The 14,154-nt window shown below is 48.1% G+C and overlaps 7 protein-coding genes across 7 annotated transcripts; 2 read left to right on the top strand and 5 right to left on the bottom strand.

Annotated features, from left to right (window-relative positions):
- Positions 1 to 488: 488 nt before the first annotated feature.
- DFJ58DRAFT_653355 (phosphatase 2C-like domain-containing protein) lies at positions 489 to 1,870 on the top strand (the record flags this gene model as incomplete). The annotated part of the gene is made up of 4 exons (XM_041381738.1): positions 489 to 566; positions 628 to 825; positions 879 to 1,631; positions 1,691 to 1,870. The coding sequence occupies 4 exons, from the start codon at positions 489 to 491 to the stop codon at positions 1,868 to 1,870; spliced, it is 1,209 nt and encodes a 402-aa protein (XP_041248823.1).
- Positions 1,871 to 2,317: 447 nt separating this feature from the next.
- DFJ58DRAFT_723125 (uncharacterized protein) lies at positions 2,318 to 4,058 on the bottom strand (the record flags this gene model as incomplete). The annotated part of the gene is made up of 3 exons (XM_041384954.1): positions 2,318 to 3,408; positions 3,458 to 3,707; positions 3,765 to 4,058. The coding sequence occupies 3 exons, from the start codon at positions 4,056 to 4,058 to the stop codon at positions 2,318 to 2,320; spliced, it is 1,635 nt and encodes a 544-aa protein (XP_041248822.1).
- A 198-nt stretch (positions 4,059 to 4,256) lies between these two features.
- Positions 4,257 to 6,120, bottom strand: DFJ58DRAFT_697562 (uncharacterized protein; the record flags this gene model as incomplete). The annotated part of the gene is made up of 2 exons (XM_041383502.1): positions 5,649 to 6,120; positions 4,257 to 5,591 (listed from the first exon to the last, which is right to left on the bottom strand). The coding sequence occupies exons 1-2, from the start codon at positions 5,847 to 5,849 to the stop codon at positions 4,257 to 4,259; spliced, it is 1,536 nt and encodes a 511-aa protein (XP_041248821.1). The 5' UTR covers positions 5,850 to 6,120.
- A 145-nt stretch (positions 6,121 to 6,265) lies between these two features.
- Positions 6,266 to 8,307, top strand: DFJ58DRAFT_854240 (uncharacterized protein; the record flags this gene model as incomplete). The annotated part of the gene is made up of 7 exons (XM_041393865.1): positions 6,266 to 6,325; positions 6,370 to 6,432; positions 6,518 to 6,563; positions 6,713 to 6,777; positions 6,822 to 6,896; positions 6,925 to 7,062; positions 7,135 to 8,307. 7 exons carry the CDS (start codon positions 6,266 to 6,268, stop codon positions 8,305 to 8,307), a joined length of 1,620 nt encoding a protein of 539 aa, XP_041248820.1.
- Positions 8,308 to 8,544: 237 nt separating this feature from the next.
- Positions 8,545 to 10,433, bottom strand: DFJ58DRAFT_742388 (uncharacterized protein). Its single transcript, XM_041387191.1, has 2 exons — positions 10,160 to 10,433; positions 8,545 to 10,105 (listed from the first exon to the last, which is right to left on the bottom strand). Exons 1-2 carry the CDS (start codon positions 10,358 to 10,360, stop codon positions 8,798 to 8,800), a joined length of 1,509 nt encoding a protein of 502 aa, XP_041248819.1. The 5' UTR covers positions 10,361 to 10,433; the 3' UTR covers positions 8,545 to 8,797.
- A 1,360-nt stretch (positions 10,434 to 11,793) lies between these two features.
- DFJ58DRAFT_723121 (uncharacterized protein) lies at positions 11,794 to 12,252 on the bottom strand (the record flags this gene model as incomplete). Its single annotated transcript, XM_041384953.1, has 1 exon — positions 11,794 to 12,252. The coding sequence occupies one exon, from the start codon at positions 12,250 to 12,252 to the stop codon at positions 11,794 to 11,796; it is 459 nt and encodes a 152-aa protein (XP_041248818.1).
- A 78-nt stretch (positions 12,253 to 12,330) lies between these two features.
- On the bottom strand, positions 12,331 to 13,561 carry DFJ58DRAFT_43713 (uncharacterized protein). The gene has a single exon (XM_041380406.1). It carries the CDS (start codon positions 13,179 to 13,181, stop codon positions 12,429 to 12,431), a length of 753 nt encoding a protein of 250 aa, XP_041248817.1. The 5' UTR covers positions 13,182 to 13,561; the 3' UTR covers positions 12,331 to 12,428.
- Between the last annotated feature and the right edge of the window lie 593 nt (positions 13,562 to 14,154).

Here is a 14,154-nt window from a genome sequence, read left to right as displayed (position 1 = left end):
CAGTCAGCATCAAATTCGATTGAAGTTGAATCTTGCGGGTCCACGGGTTCCGCGCAATATTATAGTCATGGTAATAATCTGGGGTAGCATGCTCATGGTCAATGATCTATTCAATGATCTGCCCGTCTGAGCTGCGAACTTCGGTTCACGAGTGTGGACTTCGCCATTGACTCATGATTAATCATTGTGGATTTTGAAACTCACGTGAGGAGGTGGATCATCGTGGCTCCAGCGCTCATTGTTGTCCCTTAAAACCAGCCAACAGCTGTACTAGTTCTCCTCAGCGTAAAAAATTCGAGCTCGAAGACGGTGAGTGACAATATTCGTTGTCATCGTTAATATTTATCATTTATGAACGTGTCCATGCCGTAAAGGAGCTGTGACATCGCTTGCTGGTCGCCTTAACGTATGTAATCATTCCACTTTGTTGACCCTACTGAGTACCTATCCTTGATAAGATCTTTCAACTAACGCGCAACACGAACTCCATGAACCTCCGTTTCACAGACTCCCCAAATGCGCGCTCAAAATCAATTACAACTGCCGATGGCATCGACACCTTTGGTGTGCGTACTATCCATGCAATGACATTAGTGAATGCATCGGGGAGACTCATTGTACACCTAGATCTTGAATCAGCACTCCACAGGAAATGGTGCCTACCAGGTTGGCATATCTGAGGACGTGGGCACACGACGATATATGGAAGATGCCCATTCCTTCGTCGTTGACTATGCTGGTGTGCGAGGGCAGGGATTCTTCGCTATTTTCGACGGTCACGCAGGAAAACACGCAGCTGAGTGGTGTGGCGCGCATTTTCACGAGGTTCGTATAACCACTACGTCTTTGTGCTAATTTAAACGCGTGATCATGTGCAGTACCTCCTCGATGCCATCCGCACTTCCTCCAGTGCCACTATTCCGGACGTTCTAAATGAGACATTCCACAACGTCGACAAACGCATTTCTCGCCTCAGCGAAGAGTCCGATGGCAAGATCCACTCAGGATGCACAGTTGTAACCGCTTTCCTTCGCATCGAGGATGCAGATGGGCGGCAATCTTTCCTCCCCGTGTCTCCACTTTCCCCGCCATCCCCTACTGACAGCGGGAGCCGCAGTGGCAGCGAGTCTCCGACTGAACCCACGGATGAATCCAAGGAGACAGGCAAGAAGGCAAAGAGCAAGTCCCCTGCTTCGGCTTCCCGTTTCGCTCGGGCGCTCAAATCCCTGAGTGGCTCCTCGCCAAGTTTACCTTCTCCCCCTTCTACATTCGCCGCTACACGTAGCCAGACATCTCCACCTTCGATGCAAACATACACGGTTCCAATCGATGCGCCACTCAACTCGCGGCGCGTGCTTTATACCGCCAACGCTGGTGACGCGCGCGGGGTACTTTGCCGCGCAGGCCGGGCAGTGCGCCTCACCTACGACCACAAGGGAAGCGATAAGCAGGAGGCGAAACGTATCACTGATGCTGGTGGATTCGTTATGAGTGGGCGTGTGAACGGCGTTTTGGCGGTAACGCGCAGTCTTGGAGACAGCAGTATGAAGGAGTATGTCGTTGGGAGCCCGTACACGACTGAAACTGAGCTAGGAAGCGAGGACGAATTCCTGATCCTCGCATGTGATGGGGTAAGTAGCCTCGTTAGGTGCCTTTGCTTCGAAGTATTCATTGTCGTGTGACCCTGCAGCTTTGGGATATCACGGGCGATCAGGGGGCGATCGACCTCGTGCGGCATATTTCGGATGCACAAGCAGCCGCAGAAACGCTCGTGAAGCATGCCCTTGAACGACAAACCAATGACAATGTAACCGTCCTCGTGGTGAGGTTTAAAGCGCTCGGATCCACAGAGTCCATGGGACTCGCTTAAGTATGTGGATGTTGTCTTACTGTTCTGCTTAGGAGGGGGGCAAATGAGGGTTTTATTTTTGCCATGGCCGACGTCTTGCTGTTGTTTTAGTTGGTTCTTGTAATCGCTTCATTTTGCGCACGAGCATTCCGTTTACCTTGACTGCACCCGTACTCTACTAATATCCGTTCAATGTAGATTTGATGTGTATCAGAGCTTATCAATATCCGTGAATTGCCACGGCCCACACAACACAACGAGATGTAAAATCACCTGGGCATATGGGGTCTGCGCCGTGAAGCATTGAAGTGCGTATCAAGACAACAAGAGAAGGAGAACATAATGTAAACGGGTTAGCCCCTTATACAGCCAAACGGTAGCTTAAGCACAGTCACACACAATGCTAGTGTACATAAGTACTGTGTAAATTCGTGTATGGTCAAAAATTGATGATTCTTCAAGCATAGCCTATAAACAGTCAGACCATGTTTCGATGCTCCGCTCCTTTGCAACGCTGAAGCCACGGAGCATCATATTGACTGTCGCCCATTTCCCCATGTCTGCCTTCCTATTGGCCGTTGTATTCATTGGGGGTCTTTCCCAACAAGAAAGATCGACCTCCTTCAAGTAGGGGAAGAGACCGCTGATGATGAGAGCCACGTTCACCGGGCCACTGATGCGTGAATTTCCCAGAGTGAGAAATTCGAGACGCTTATTGCAGCGTCCGCCGCCGGGGCACTTGAGATCTATACCGTCCGACTTGGTGGTATCTATGACAAGAGCGAGCTTGGTCAAAGCGGGACAGCACCAAAGCAAATTAATTAGCCCATGGAATGTTGGTACTTTGGTGGTGCCATCGGTGACGATAAAGCTGCTGATTTTGAGGGCTTTGAGCTTAGGCCAGGCTCTCGCCAACTGGCACAGTGTCTCATCAGATATCGAAATGTTGCCGGCCCCTTCTATAAGCAGGTGGGTTAGATTGGGAAATGCGCGCAATGACGTGAAGTCGCCCCATTTTGTGCGTAGACCCTTCGAATATCCTATTCTGAGAGAGAAGCATTCAAGTTTGTCGTGATCGCATCTCTCCTTGAGTATGGTGAGGAATTGGGATATTGTCGCGATTTCATTTTCCGAGAAGAATTCCGATAACCAATCCGTCTCACGGTGGGACGTGATGCCGACCTTGATTTTTTTGCATTTGACGATTTGAAGGGACCTGAAGACATTTGAGGCATGCTCAATTGTCTCTGTGGAAAGGCTGAACCATGTCAAATCATCGAAGCCTGGGAACTGAAAACGCGGTTTTTCATTCCAAGCTGATGATGTCCTTAAATCCAAGCTCAGTGACTGCATGGCTCGTATCTTCATGACGTGCTCCGTGATTTCCCTTCCTGCATCCCATATCGACAACGTATGAAGATGATGGAGCTGAGAAATAGGCCGTGCGATGAAGGGTGAAATTTGATGCAACAACTTGAAGTTATCGCTTTGACGTTGACTCGGAATGGACATAGTTACGTTTTGGAGATAAGGACACAATGTCCCGAGAGATGAAAGGACTGAGAGAAAGGTGGAGTCGGAGGTTGGAGAGATTTCCACGTGTAAGACCAACATAGACGGTACTAGAGCCATGCGCAAAAAACGGTGCGAAGATGTGTGTTCCATCAGCATGCCACGTCAATTTATGAAGGTTTGGGAACCAAGACGCAGTTGTCGAAGGACTAGACAGTATTAGCATACTGAGGGGCTCGGTAACCGTCGAAGGGATGCTTTTTTGTGTTACAGTGATCGAGTGCACGCGGGACGAGTATTCAAAAAGAGTGTCCCACAGCTTACTGTCAATAGGTTTCTGTAATACCTGCGTAAATGAACTCAGTCCGAGTGGCCCATGACTACATTGAACTGGGAGACTCACCACACGACCCTGGTCGATGCTAAACAAGTCACTTGGTAAACATTTGACAAGTGGCTCCACAGACTGCAGGTCCCTCCACAGGGCATTAAGTGCTAGGTGCTTAAATGCGCGACATGTGGATGCAAGTGCAGGAAGCGATCCGTGTTGAGTGTACGAGCTAATGGTGCATATTACTTCGAGGTTTGTCAATGCCGGGTGCATGACCAACGGGGGTGATGGGTTCAAGTTGGATTGTTCTGTCATACTCAAGAGACTATCAGAAAAGTCTGGCGCAGATTGGGCGCATGTGGTCATGACTGTCGAAAGAAGGAAACAATTGGTCACCTGGTCCTGCATATGCTAGGCCTGGCCCGCACTATGAACTTTTCAAGTTCACCCATTGAAAACAAGAAAAAGAGAACTTAAAATTAATATGCGAGCCACGAAACATATGACGGGCTAAGCCGCATATACTATAAATACTGTAAGTTTCAAGGGAAGTTATGTAGACGGTCATGCTTCAATGCCCCGCTCCCTCACAACGCTGAAACCACTAAGAAAGCTGTTCACTAACACCCATTGCTCCATCATTGGCTCTTTCTGATATGACGAAGACATCAGTCTCATCATATCCCACCAAGCAAGATTGACCTGGCCAAGGAGGGGGAAGAGGCCGCTGAGGATGAGAGCTACATTTAGCGGGGACTTGATGGGAGAATTTCCGAGGGCAAGGAATTTGAGGTGCTTGTTGCAAAGACTACCACCGGGGCGTTTGAGGTCTATACCGTCCAACTTGGTGGTATCGAGGACAAGAGAGAGCGAGGTCAGAGCAGGACAGAGCCGAAGCAGCTTTATAAGTCCGTGGAAGGTGGGTACTGTGGTGGCATTGAATGCGACATAGCTGCTGAATTTGAGGACTTGGAGCTTAGGCCAGGCTTTCACCAGCTGGCACAAATCCTCGTCAGACATGGGAATGTTGCAGACCTCATCAATAAGCAGGTGAGTTAAATTTGGAAATGCATGCAATGGCGTGAAGATGCCCGATTCTGCGCGGACGCTCCCCGAACATCCGACGAGAGACAAGTATTGAAGTTCGACGATGTCGCATCTCTCCCGGAGGATGGTGAAGAACTGGAATAACATCGTGGATGCACTTGCGGAGGATTTTGCAACCTGGGACGTAAAGCTGACCCTGACTTGGCTGCTTCCGACGACTTGAAGGGAACTGAAAAAGTTCGAGGCGTGCTCAATTGTACGTGTAGAAAGGCCCAGCCATTTCAAACTATGGAAACCGGGTAATTGCCAACACAGGTTTTTGTCCCATGCCAACGACGCCCTCAAGTTCAAGTCCAGTGACTGCAGGGCTCGTAGCTTCATAAGGTGCTTGATGCCTTGACTTCCCAGATCCCATACCGACAATGTGTGAAGATGGTGGAGCTGAGCAATAGGTTGTGTGATGAAGGGTGAAATTTGATGTGACAAGTCGTTGGTTTCACATCGAATGCGCATAGTCATGTTCTGGAGGTGAGGACACAAGGTCCCGAGAGACGAAAGGACCGAGAGAAAGGCGGGGGAAGCTGAAAAAATCTCTACATGTAAGACCAACATGGACGGTACGAGAGCCATGCGCAAAAACTGTGCAAATGTGTGTGTCCCTTCTGCATGCCATGTTAATTTGGAAAGGTTTGGAAACAAATACGCCGATGTCGAAGGACAAGACAACATTAACACACTGAGGGGCTCGACAACTGTCGAGCAACGTTTCTGCGTTACGGTGATCGAGTGCACGCGGGACGAGTATTTGAAAAGGGTATCCCACATCTTGCCATCAACAGGTTTCTGTAGCACCTGTGCAAGTAAATTCAGTCTGGCCTGCGATAATCATATTAGAACTACGGTACCCACCACACATCCCTGATCAATGCTAAACAGGTCACTTGGTAAACATTTGACAAGTGGTTCCACAGACTGCAGATCTCTCCAAAGGGCATTAAGCGCTGGGTGCTCAAACTCGCGACATGTGGACGCAAGTGCAGGAAGCGATCTGCGTTCAGTGAATGAGCTAATGGTGTGTATTATTTCGAGGTTTGTCAACGCCAAGTGCATGACTAACGGAAGGTAACGATGGATTCAAGCTTTGGATTGTCCCAAGAACTGACAAAAATGGTTGAAAAAAGGTTCGGAGTGACTGTCGAAAGGACAAAGCGTTTTAGTGAACGGTTACCAGCAGCGCTTAGGCCCTGACCGTTTTCAGAAGTTAGAACAGTACTTGCAATTTGCATGTTTGACATGTTGATGGATTCGATTAGCGGCGAGCCGGGCCAGGAGGTGAAATTGACGTGGATGTACATGTTACATATCTACTTTTGTACTCATATTCCAACCGCCAAGACGAACCAGGGATCCCTTCCAATGTTAGCTCATTTTGTTTTCTCTGATTTTATGTAAACGAACCGAACTGAAAATCGATCGTTGACAAGTCGACAAAGTCTAGTCGCAGGCAGGCATACCCCTCGATCACAATGCCTAGCTCACTTTTCCCAGATCAGATTCGCCCCAACCCGATCCAGTACTTACCTACTGTACACCTCAATCAACGTTTCAACTCTTGACGTCGACGCCCAAGACTCGGAACTCCAATTTGCGCATGAGGATGTTGGAGGAAGAAGTCAGGATGTTGAAGGAAAAGGTACGTTGCGTCGCATCATTTATTTCTCTGTATCTTAGTTTTTCGTATGGATATATGCTGACGCGTTGAATATTTTCTATTACAGCTCTCCCGTCGCTACCATTCGCCGCCTCCACAAACGCAAGTTTCGAGTGCGTACGGTGGGAATGCGAAGAGGTGCCAGGGCGACTCAAGACCTGATATTTCGCGAGTGCCCCCATACCTATCAAACCAAAAACTCAATACTACAATAGGGTGAAATAAAGGTCACAGCTCCACAAAGCTGTTCTTTGATCTTCAGCTGTCATCCACATAAAGGATGGCCTAGTAGTGGCGAGCAAAATCATCCTTCCACAGATTCCACAGGTGTTTCGCCCTGACTCCCTTTGTAACAATGCACTGGTCTCTAGATGTGGATGGCCGGTGTCTCACCTAAGACCCGCTATGAGAAACTACAATGGCAAGGTGTTTGTTGTGGACCTGTGGTTTGTTGAAGCGTTGTAATTTAAATAGGGTCGCGACGGTTGGCCGAACGCTAGTCTTCCTACTTCCAATCTTCATCTCCAACATCTCAACTTCCTTCGCGTTAATATGCAAACATTCAACTCAAACGCCGATTCATCAGCAGTCCCAGGTACCCTGCAGAACATTGTAAGTGCTCGGTTTGGGAGATATTGGCTTCTGAATATAGTAATAAACATCCACTTTAGCAGTTGGATGTAGTCAAGCAAGGTCTCGGGCCAAAACGGCGTCAGCTATCGTCGCCGGCAACTCGTCGAAGAGAAGGTCAAGATTGTGCTGTCCAAAAATTCGGCTATCTGGCGCCTCCCCACGGAAATCCTCGCCCAAATCTTCCTTTATTGCATACCAGAAGACGGAAACTGCACGCCCGCACCATATCTGGCCCCCGTTCTGTTGACCACAGTATGTCGACGATGGAGGGAGGTTGCTCTGGACATGCCAAGTCTATGGTGCAGACTCCGATTGGAAGTCGGGAACGGTGACTGGCAACAGAGAGCTTTCTGCTACGATTCCTACCTCAAGCGATCACGAGGACGTCAACTCTCATTGACGCTCGAGGGTCATGATACCGACTGGACAGAGCTGCGAAGCCTGCTCCAGCCATACATTGATCAAATATCGTCTCTGTCTGTTGGCTTTTTCTCCAATTGCGGTTCTTTGGCGCTGACGGACTTCCGCGGACTCGAGGAGCTGGTTATATACAATGACGCCGATTACAATCTTGTACTAGCCGTCGTTCGCTCTATCGCGCAATTGCCGCTTAATACGCGCAGTCTCAAGTTAATGGACCTGTGGCCTGACTTCGAGTTGTTATCTGACTTCAATCCTCTCGCATGGCCCAGTCTCACAAATCTTGAGATCGCGGTAGACGAACTAGATTGCATCCCCTATTTGCTCCGTCTATGCCCCAACCTCTTGTCCTTGACGGTGGTTGGACTATTTGCGGTCGAGGCCGAGGAACTATTCAGGCACGACAAACTTCAATCCTTGCGCGTATCCGGGGATTTGTATTTGGACTGGGTCGGAACTCTTGGACTATTCGATGCTATCATACTCCCCAGTCTACGCGCGCTCGAAGTTCGCAATTCGGGACAATGGCCTCATGAAGACCTCAAGACGTTTTTGACACGGTCACGGTGTCCCCTGGAGAGCTTGATCTTCGGCAATGGAAGTACTGATAACAGAACAGCAGGAAGCAGAATATGCTACCCTTCTTCCTTCTCTCGAATTAGTAGTAGACCCTATGCGTTCAGGGTTTTACTTTTAACTTGGACAGACAGTTGTTACTATGTACATATTTCACGAAATTACAGGCATATCTGCAGACGTCGAGGGCATACAGCCCTCCTTTCTCCAAAACCGACTGTCATATAATAATAAGAGGTTTTTTCCCTCTCAATTCACACATGTCTTCTCTCACGGTGCTTTGGCCCGGGACACAATGAGCTGTCGTGCTTGACATACCCTTACCTGTTAATCAGTTATTAGTTGGTCAACGGTGGCATGATGTTCATGGTTATGTCCACGAAATTTTTTCCTTCGCTCTGTTTCACCAGAAGATTTCCGGCCATTGACTTAGCTCCCGCAAGATTGTGCCATTTTAATCAGCATGCAGTTCACGGACGTTTCCAACTCGCGACCTTCGAAGTATAAAGAATGAAATCCATCCAACTTCACGTCGGACTGTCGAAAGTAATCCAACGTCCGAGCACGATATTCACAAGTTGTGAGAGACTGAACAATAGAGAACGAGAAGCATAAGGCTGTCGTGCCAGGGAGCTGATCGATATCTGTGAATTGCCAACTGTCGCAAGTACTGTATTTGCGCGTACCAAAAAGTGTAGGTAACGATTTCAACCATAACCTAGAGATCGGAACAAACACATGCTTCAATGCGCTGCTCCCTCACAAGGCGGAAGCCACTGAGAAAGTCATTGACTATTATCCATTTATTTGAAGCCGAACCACAAATATCAACCTCCTCAAGGTATGGGAAGAGGCCGCTGAGGATGACAGCCACATTTACCGGGGACCTCAGGGGCGATCTTCCGAGGGCGAGAAATTTGATATGCTTATTGCAAAGCCCACCGCCGGGGCACTTGAGATCTATGCCGTCCAACTCCGTGGCATCGATGACAAGAGAGAGCGAAGTCAGCACAGGGCAGAGCCGAAGCAACTCTATTAGCCCGTTGAATGTGGGTAATGTGATGGTATTATAGAGGCCCAATTTGAGGACTCGGAGCTTAGGCCAGGCTTTCACCAACTGGCATAGCTCCTCGTCAGACATTGAGATATCGCAATCCTCCTCGATGACCAGCTGTGTTAAATTGCGAAACGCATGCAATGATGTGAAGATGCCTAATTCTGTGGGCTGCATGTTCCCCAATCGAATGAAAGAGAATGATTCGAGTTTGTCGTTATCACATTTCTCTTGAAGGATGGCGAGGAACTGGGAGAGCATCGCAGACCCACTGGCTGAGGACCCTGCATGGTGGGACGCGAAGTTGAAACTGATCCCCCTGCTTCTGACGATCTGGAGTGACCTAAAGAAGTTCGAGGCGTGCTCGATAGTACGGGTAGAAAGTTTCAACAATTTCAGATCCTGGAAGCCGGGGGATTGCACTTGCGGCAGGGTATCCCAGCTCGATGATGTGGTCAAATCCAAGGATAGTGACTGCAGAGCACGCAGCTGCATGAGGTACTCCATGCCTTTGTGACCTAGGTCACATACCGACAAAGTGTGAAGATGGTGGAGCTGGGAAACAGATTGTATGAGGAAGGGCAAAGTTTTACGCAACCAGTCATCCCTTGCACGTGCAACTTGCACGGTCATGCGCTGGAGATTAGGACACAAGGTCCCAAGAGATGAGAGGACAGGGAGAGTGGTGGAGGAAGCTGAAGTAATCTGCAGGTTCAATTCCACTAGCGAGGGTACGAAAGTCATGCGCAAGAACTCTGCGGTGGAGCGGGTTCCATTGTCGTACAACGTTAATTTGCGAAGCTTCGGAAAAAAGGACGCAGGTGTCGAAGGGCAAGACAGCATTAGCAAACTGAGAGCCTCAGTCTGAGGATTTTCCGACCTATATGAACGTGTTATAGTGATGGAGCGCACGCGTGACGCGCACTTGAAAAGAGTATCCCACACCTTGCCATCAGGAGGTTTCTGCAATACCTGCACAAGTGAACTCAGTCTGAAGCCTACGATTATATAAATCAGGATACTCACCGAACATCCATGGTCACTGCCAAACAGGTCACTTGGTAAACAGTTGACAAGTGGACTCACGGAGTGCAAATCCCTCCAGAGGACATCAAGTGCTGGGTGCTCGAATTCGCGGCATGTGGATGCAAGTGCAGGAAGCGATGTGCGTTCCACGTATGAACTAATCGTGCATATTACTTCGAGGTTTTGTAAAGCCGGGTGCATGGCTCATAAATATGATGGATATATGATAGATTTAACTTGGGAGGACACTTGCAAGCTGTTGCATGGAAGTGTTCATCGTAACGAAGAAAAAAACCTGCAAGCTTATTCAATTTATATTTATAATTACCAGAATTGTAATTACCAGCGTTAAGTACTCTACAACAAGCTCTCTCATCGAAGATGCACTCGCTAATCATGCCCGGCAACGCGTACTACACCTATTTCATGCTGGAGCAAGTGTTTTGGGTGATATTTATTTCGCATATTTTCCGTTCTTGATTTATTTACTCTCGGATAAGACTGTTTTCTGTCAGATTCTCGCTCGTGAGTTTGGCCGCGTGCTCGTTACTGAACGTTTGTCACAGGAAATTGTCTTGCACTCTGTCAAGGACATGTCAGCCTGTCCAGAATTCAAACAGAATGCGCTGGCAGAGGTGAGAGATATTCGTACAGATCGAGAGCGGGAATGACCTAATGCCTGTTTCAAAAGCAGTCATTTCGGCGTATGTAGTTGCTGCCATGTGCAGCCTACACGAAGAAAGCTCTCCATGATCCCAAAAGCAAAAGGAAGGCTACTAACGAGCTCGGAGGCCAGTCACCTGCTAAGAACTCAAAGTTATCGACGGAGAGCCATGACATCTTTGACATTGAGCTGGAGGCTGATGATGATTAGCCTGACTCGAATACTATTGTCAAATTTCAAGTAGTGCTGCATCTGATCTGCGAAGCGCCTGATTATTATATAGATAGATTGTTTACTACCAATCCGTCGTCATTTTTTGAAGTTGAAGTCGGGGACTGGCGCTTTCCAGCGCCGCTACGATTGGTAAGTTAAACGTTGAATGTTCGTCCTCGTGTTGAGCTCGTCTCAGACGAGAAATGAAACAGTAGCCAAATCAATCTCAGGTAAACCCTAACCCTATGCAGTTCATGAGGATGCCTCGAGCTGAACGGATGCTAGCTAGGACAATAGAATAGATCACAATTTGCTGCGCAGATGTTGCTGTTACTAATCCCCAATATTTGCCAAAATCCACTCTTGACGGGTCTGAGCACAAAGGATGCTCAATTTCAGGTCAAGCAATTCGGTTCTACAAAGTACATATCCTATGGCATATCTGACCTGTCCCGGAGACATTGACTCGCACTGTTTTGGCTGGTGGGGGGTCGTAGTATTTCTTATGGTAATGTCAGGACACGAGCTTGTTCCAGTGGCCATTGCAGTGTAAGAGACTGCAGGCAGCATCGTAGATATGTGGCAATCGAGATGGTTGCTCCTGGCAGGGCTTCTGGTATTGATAATAAGAGCACACCACAGAGCACACAGAACTCGTTTCCGAGTACTTATAATTACAAAGAATGTATAGTGAATTAAGCACACGACTACGCATAGTCAAAAGGTGTATAGGATGGTTCGAGCGTACCACATCAAGTTACGATGTGCCAGGCAGCTCCCTTACAATTCTGAAACCACGAAGAAAGCTATTGACTGATGCCCATTGCTCCATCGCTGGCTTCTTCTGGGGTAGTGAATCCATGAGGACTGTATTCCAACAATCAAGATTGACCTGCTCGAGGTCGGGGAAGAGACTGCTGAGGATGAGAGCTACATTTAGCGGGGAATCGATGACTGAATTGCCAAGGATGAGGTCTTTGAGATTCTTGGTGAAATATTCACCGCCGGGGCTTTTGAGATCAATGCCATCTAGCTTGGTGGTATCGATGACAAGAGCGAGTGAAATTAGAGCGGGGCAGAGTCGAAGTAAACGTATTAACCCGTGGAATGTAGGCACTGCGGTAGTATCCGATTCGACCGAGACACAGCAGCTGATTATGAGGATTTGGAGCTTAGGCCAGGCTCCAGTCAGGTGACATAGCTCCTTGTCAGACATTGAAATGTCACAGCCCCCCTGGATGTCCAAACACGTTAAATTGCTGAATGCGCGCAATGACACGAAGAGGCCCGAGTGTATCCTAGGCATCCTGAATGAAAATGTATTGAAAATAAAGTATTCAAGTTTGTTGTTGTCGCATTTCTCTTGGAGGATGGCGAGAAACTGTGATAACATCAGGGGAAAGTGCGAGGGGCTGTGCAACCTGAGGGGTGAAGCTGACCACAATTTTTTTGGTTCTGACAATTGTAAAGTGAACTCAAGAAGTTCAAGGGACGCTCACATTCGTCGGCACTAAGGCACAAAAGATGCAAATTTTGAAAGCCGGGGAGTCGCAAAGGCGAGCGTCTGTCCCAAACTGACAATGGGGATGTCCTGAAGTCAAGGGTCACCGTCTGCAGAGCTCGTAGCAGCATAATTTGCTGGATGCCTTGTATTCCTAGGTCCCATATGTCCAAATTACGAAGATGGTGGAGTTGGGAAATAGGTTGTATGATAAAGGGTGAATCGTTAGGAGACGGCCCGTCGACTGCACGAAGATGTGTTGATCTCAAAGTCATGGTGTGAAGGCGAGGACATAAAGTCCCAAGAGACGAAAAGACCGGGAGAAAGGCGGGGGACGCCGAAGAAATATCCACGTTCAAGGACAAGGACAATAGGGAGGGCACGAAAGCCATGCACAAGAACTCTGTAGCGCCACGAGTGACATCGGCAAACCATATCAGTTGACAGAGTTTGGGAAACAAGGACGCGGGTGCAAAAGGACAAGACAGCAGTATCAAACTGAGGGGCTCAATAGACGTCGAATTGCCAAATTGTATGATAGAGCGCACACGGGACGTGTATCTAGAAAAAGTGTCCCACATCTTGTGATCAAGAGGTTTCTGTAGTACCTGCATATGTGAACTTAGTCTGAAGTTCACGATCATACGAAACTGTGACACACCAAACCTCCACCATCGATGCCAAACAGGTCACTTGGTAAACATTTGACAAGTGGCTCCACAGACTGCAAATTCCTCCAAAGGACATTAAGCGCTGAACTCTCGAAGGTACGGCACGTGGATGCAAGTGCAGGAAGGGATCCATGTTCTGTGTGTGAGCTGATGACGTCTATCACTTCGAGAATTTGCAAGGCCGGATGCATGTCCAGTATTTGGAGATTGAAAGTATTAGATGAGGCTCGAGTTCCGGAGGGCGCTTACCAAGTTTAACGTTGAATGTTCGTCCTCGTGTTGAGCTCGTCTCAGACGAGAAAAAAAACAGTAGCCAAATCAATCTCAGGTAAACACAAACCCTAAGGGCCTGGACAGCTGCGTTTATTTCTCAGTTTATTTCTCAGTTTATTTTGTTCGTAACAATATGTACAAACAACCGTGACAAGGTCGGCATATCACGCACTGTATGACATCACACCAAGGCTGAAATGCCTCCAGCTAATGAAATCCAACGGTTCCATATGTTGCGGATGGCAGCCGCAATGATCGCTCAACTTATTATGGGTCTTATAATCGCATATATGACTCCTTTTCTTGAAAGACAGCCCTACCATACATCAGTGCTCACTGGACATGCATGGGTGCAAGAACTCATCAACGGACACCCTGACCTGGATCAAAACTGAGCTCGGAATGAGGAAACACGTCTTCCATGCGCTCGTACATGAGCTTCAGACCTCTGGGCTATGTCACTCGAAATATATTCTGCTTGATGAGCAAGTCGCTATCTTTCTCTATACATGTGTGACAGGGCTTTCAAGCCGTCATGTCGCAGAACGTTTTCAGCACTCGCACACAACCACACAGAAGTACGTCCATACTATTGCAATATATTCATTGCCTCACATGCCACATCAGATATTTCAAGAAAGTCCTGCTCGCTCTGTCTTCGGCTCCCTTCTAC

Source organism: Suillus subalutaceus, assembly GCF_016647625.1.
Source record: "Suillus subalutaceus strain FC151 chromosome Unknown DFJ58scaffold_11, whole genome shotgun sequence".
Classification (NCBI taxonomy): Eukaryota; Fungi; Basidiomycota; class Agaricomycetes; order Boletales; family Suillaceae; genus Suillus; species Suillus subalutaceus.
This window is presented reverse-complemented; position numbering and strand designations above follow the sequence as displayed.

Excerpts from the sequence above, each read along its gene's own strand:
- DFJ58DRAFT_742388 (XM_041387191.1), bottom strand. The coding sequence starts at position 10,360 with ATGCACCCGGCTTTACAAAACCTCGAAGTAATATGCACGATTAGTTCA. Across the intron at positions 10,106-10,159 it reads GCAGTGACCATGGATGTTCG|GTATTGCAGAAACCTCCTGA; the intron begins GTGAGTATCCTG and ends TCACTTGTGCAG.
- DFJ58DRAFT_43713 (XM_041380406.1), bottom strand. The coding sequence starts at position 13,181 with ATGATCGTGAACTTCAGACTAAGTTCACATATGCAGGTACTACAGAAA.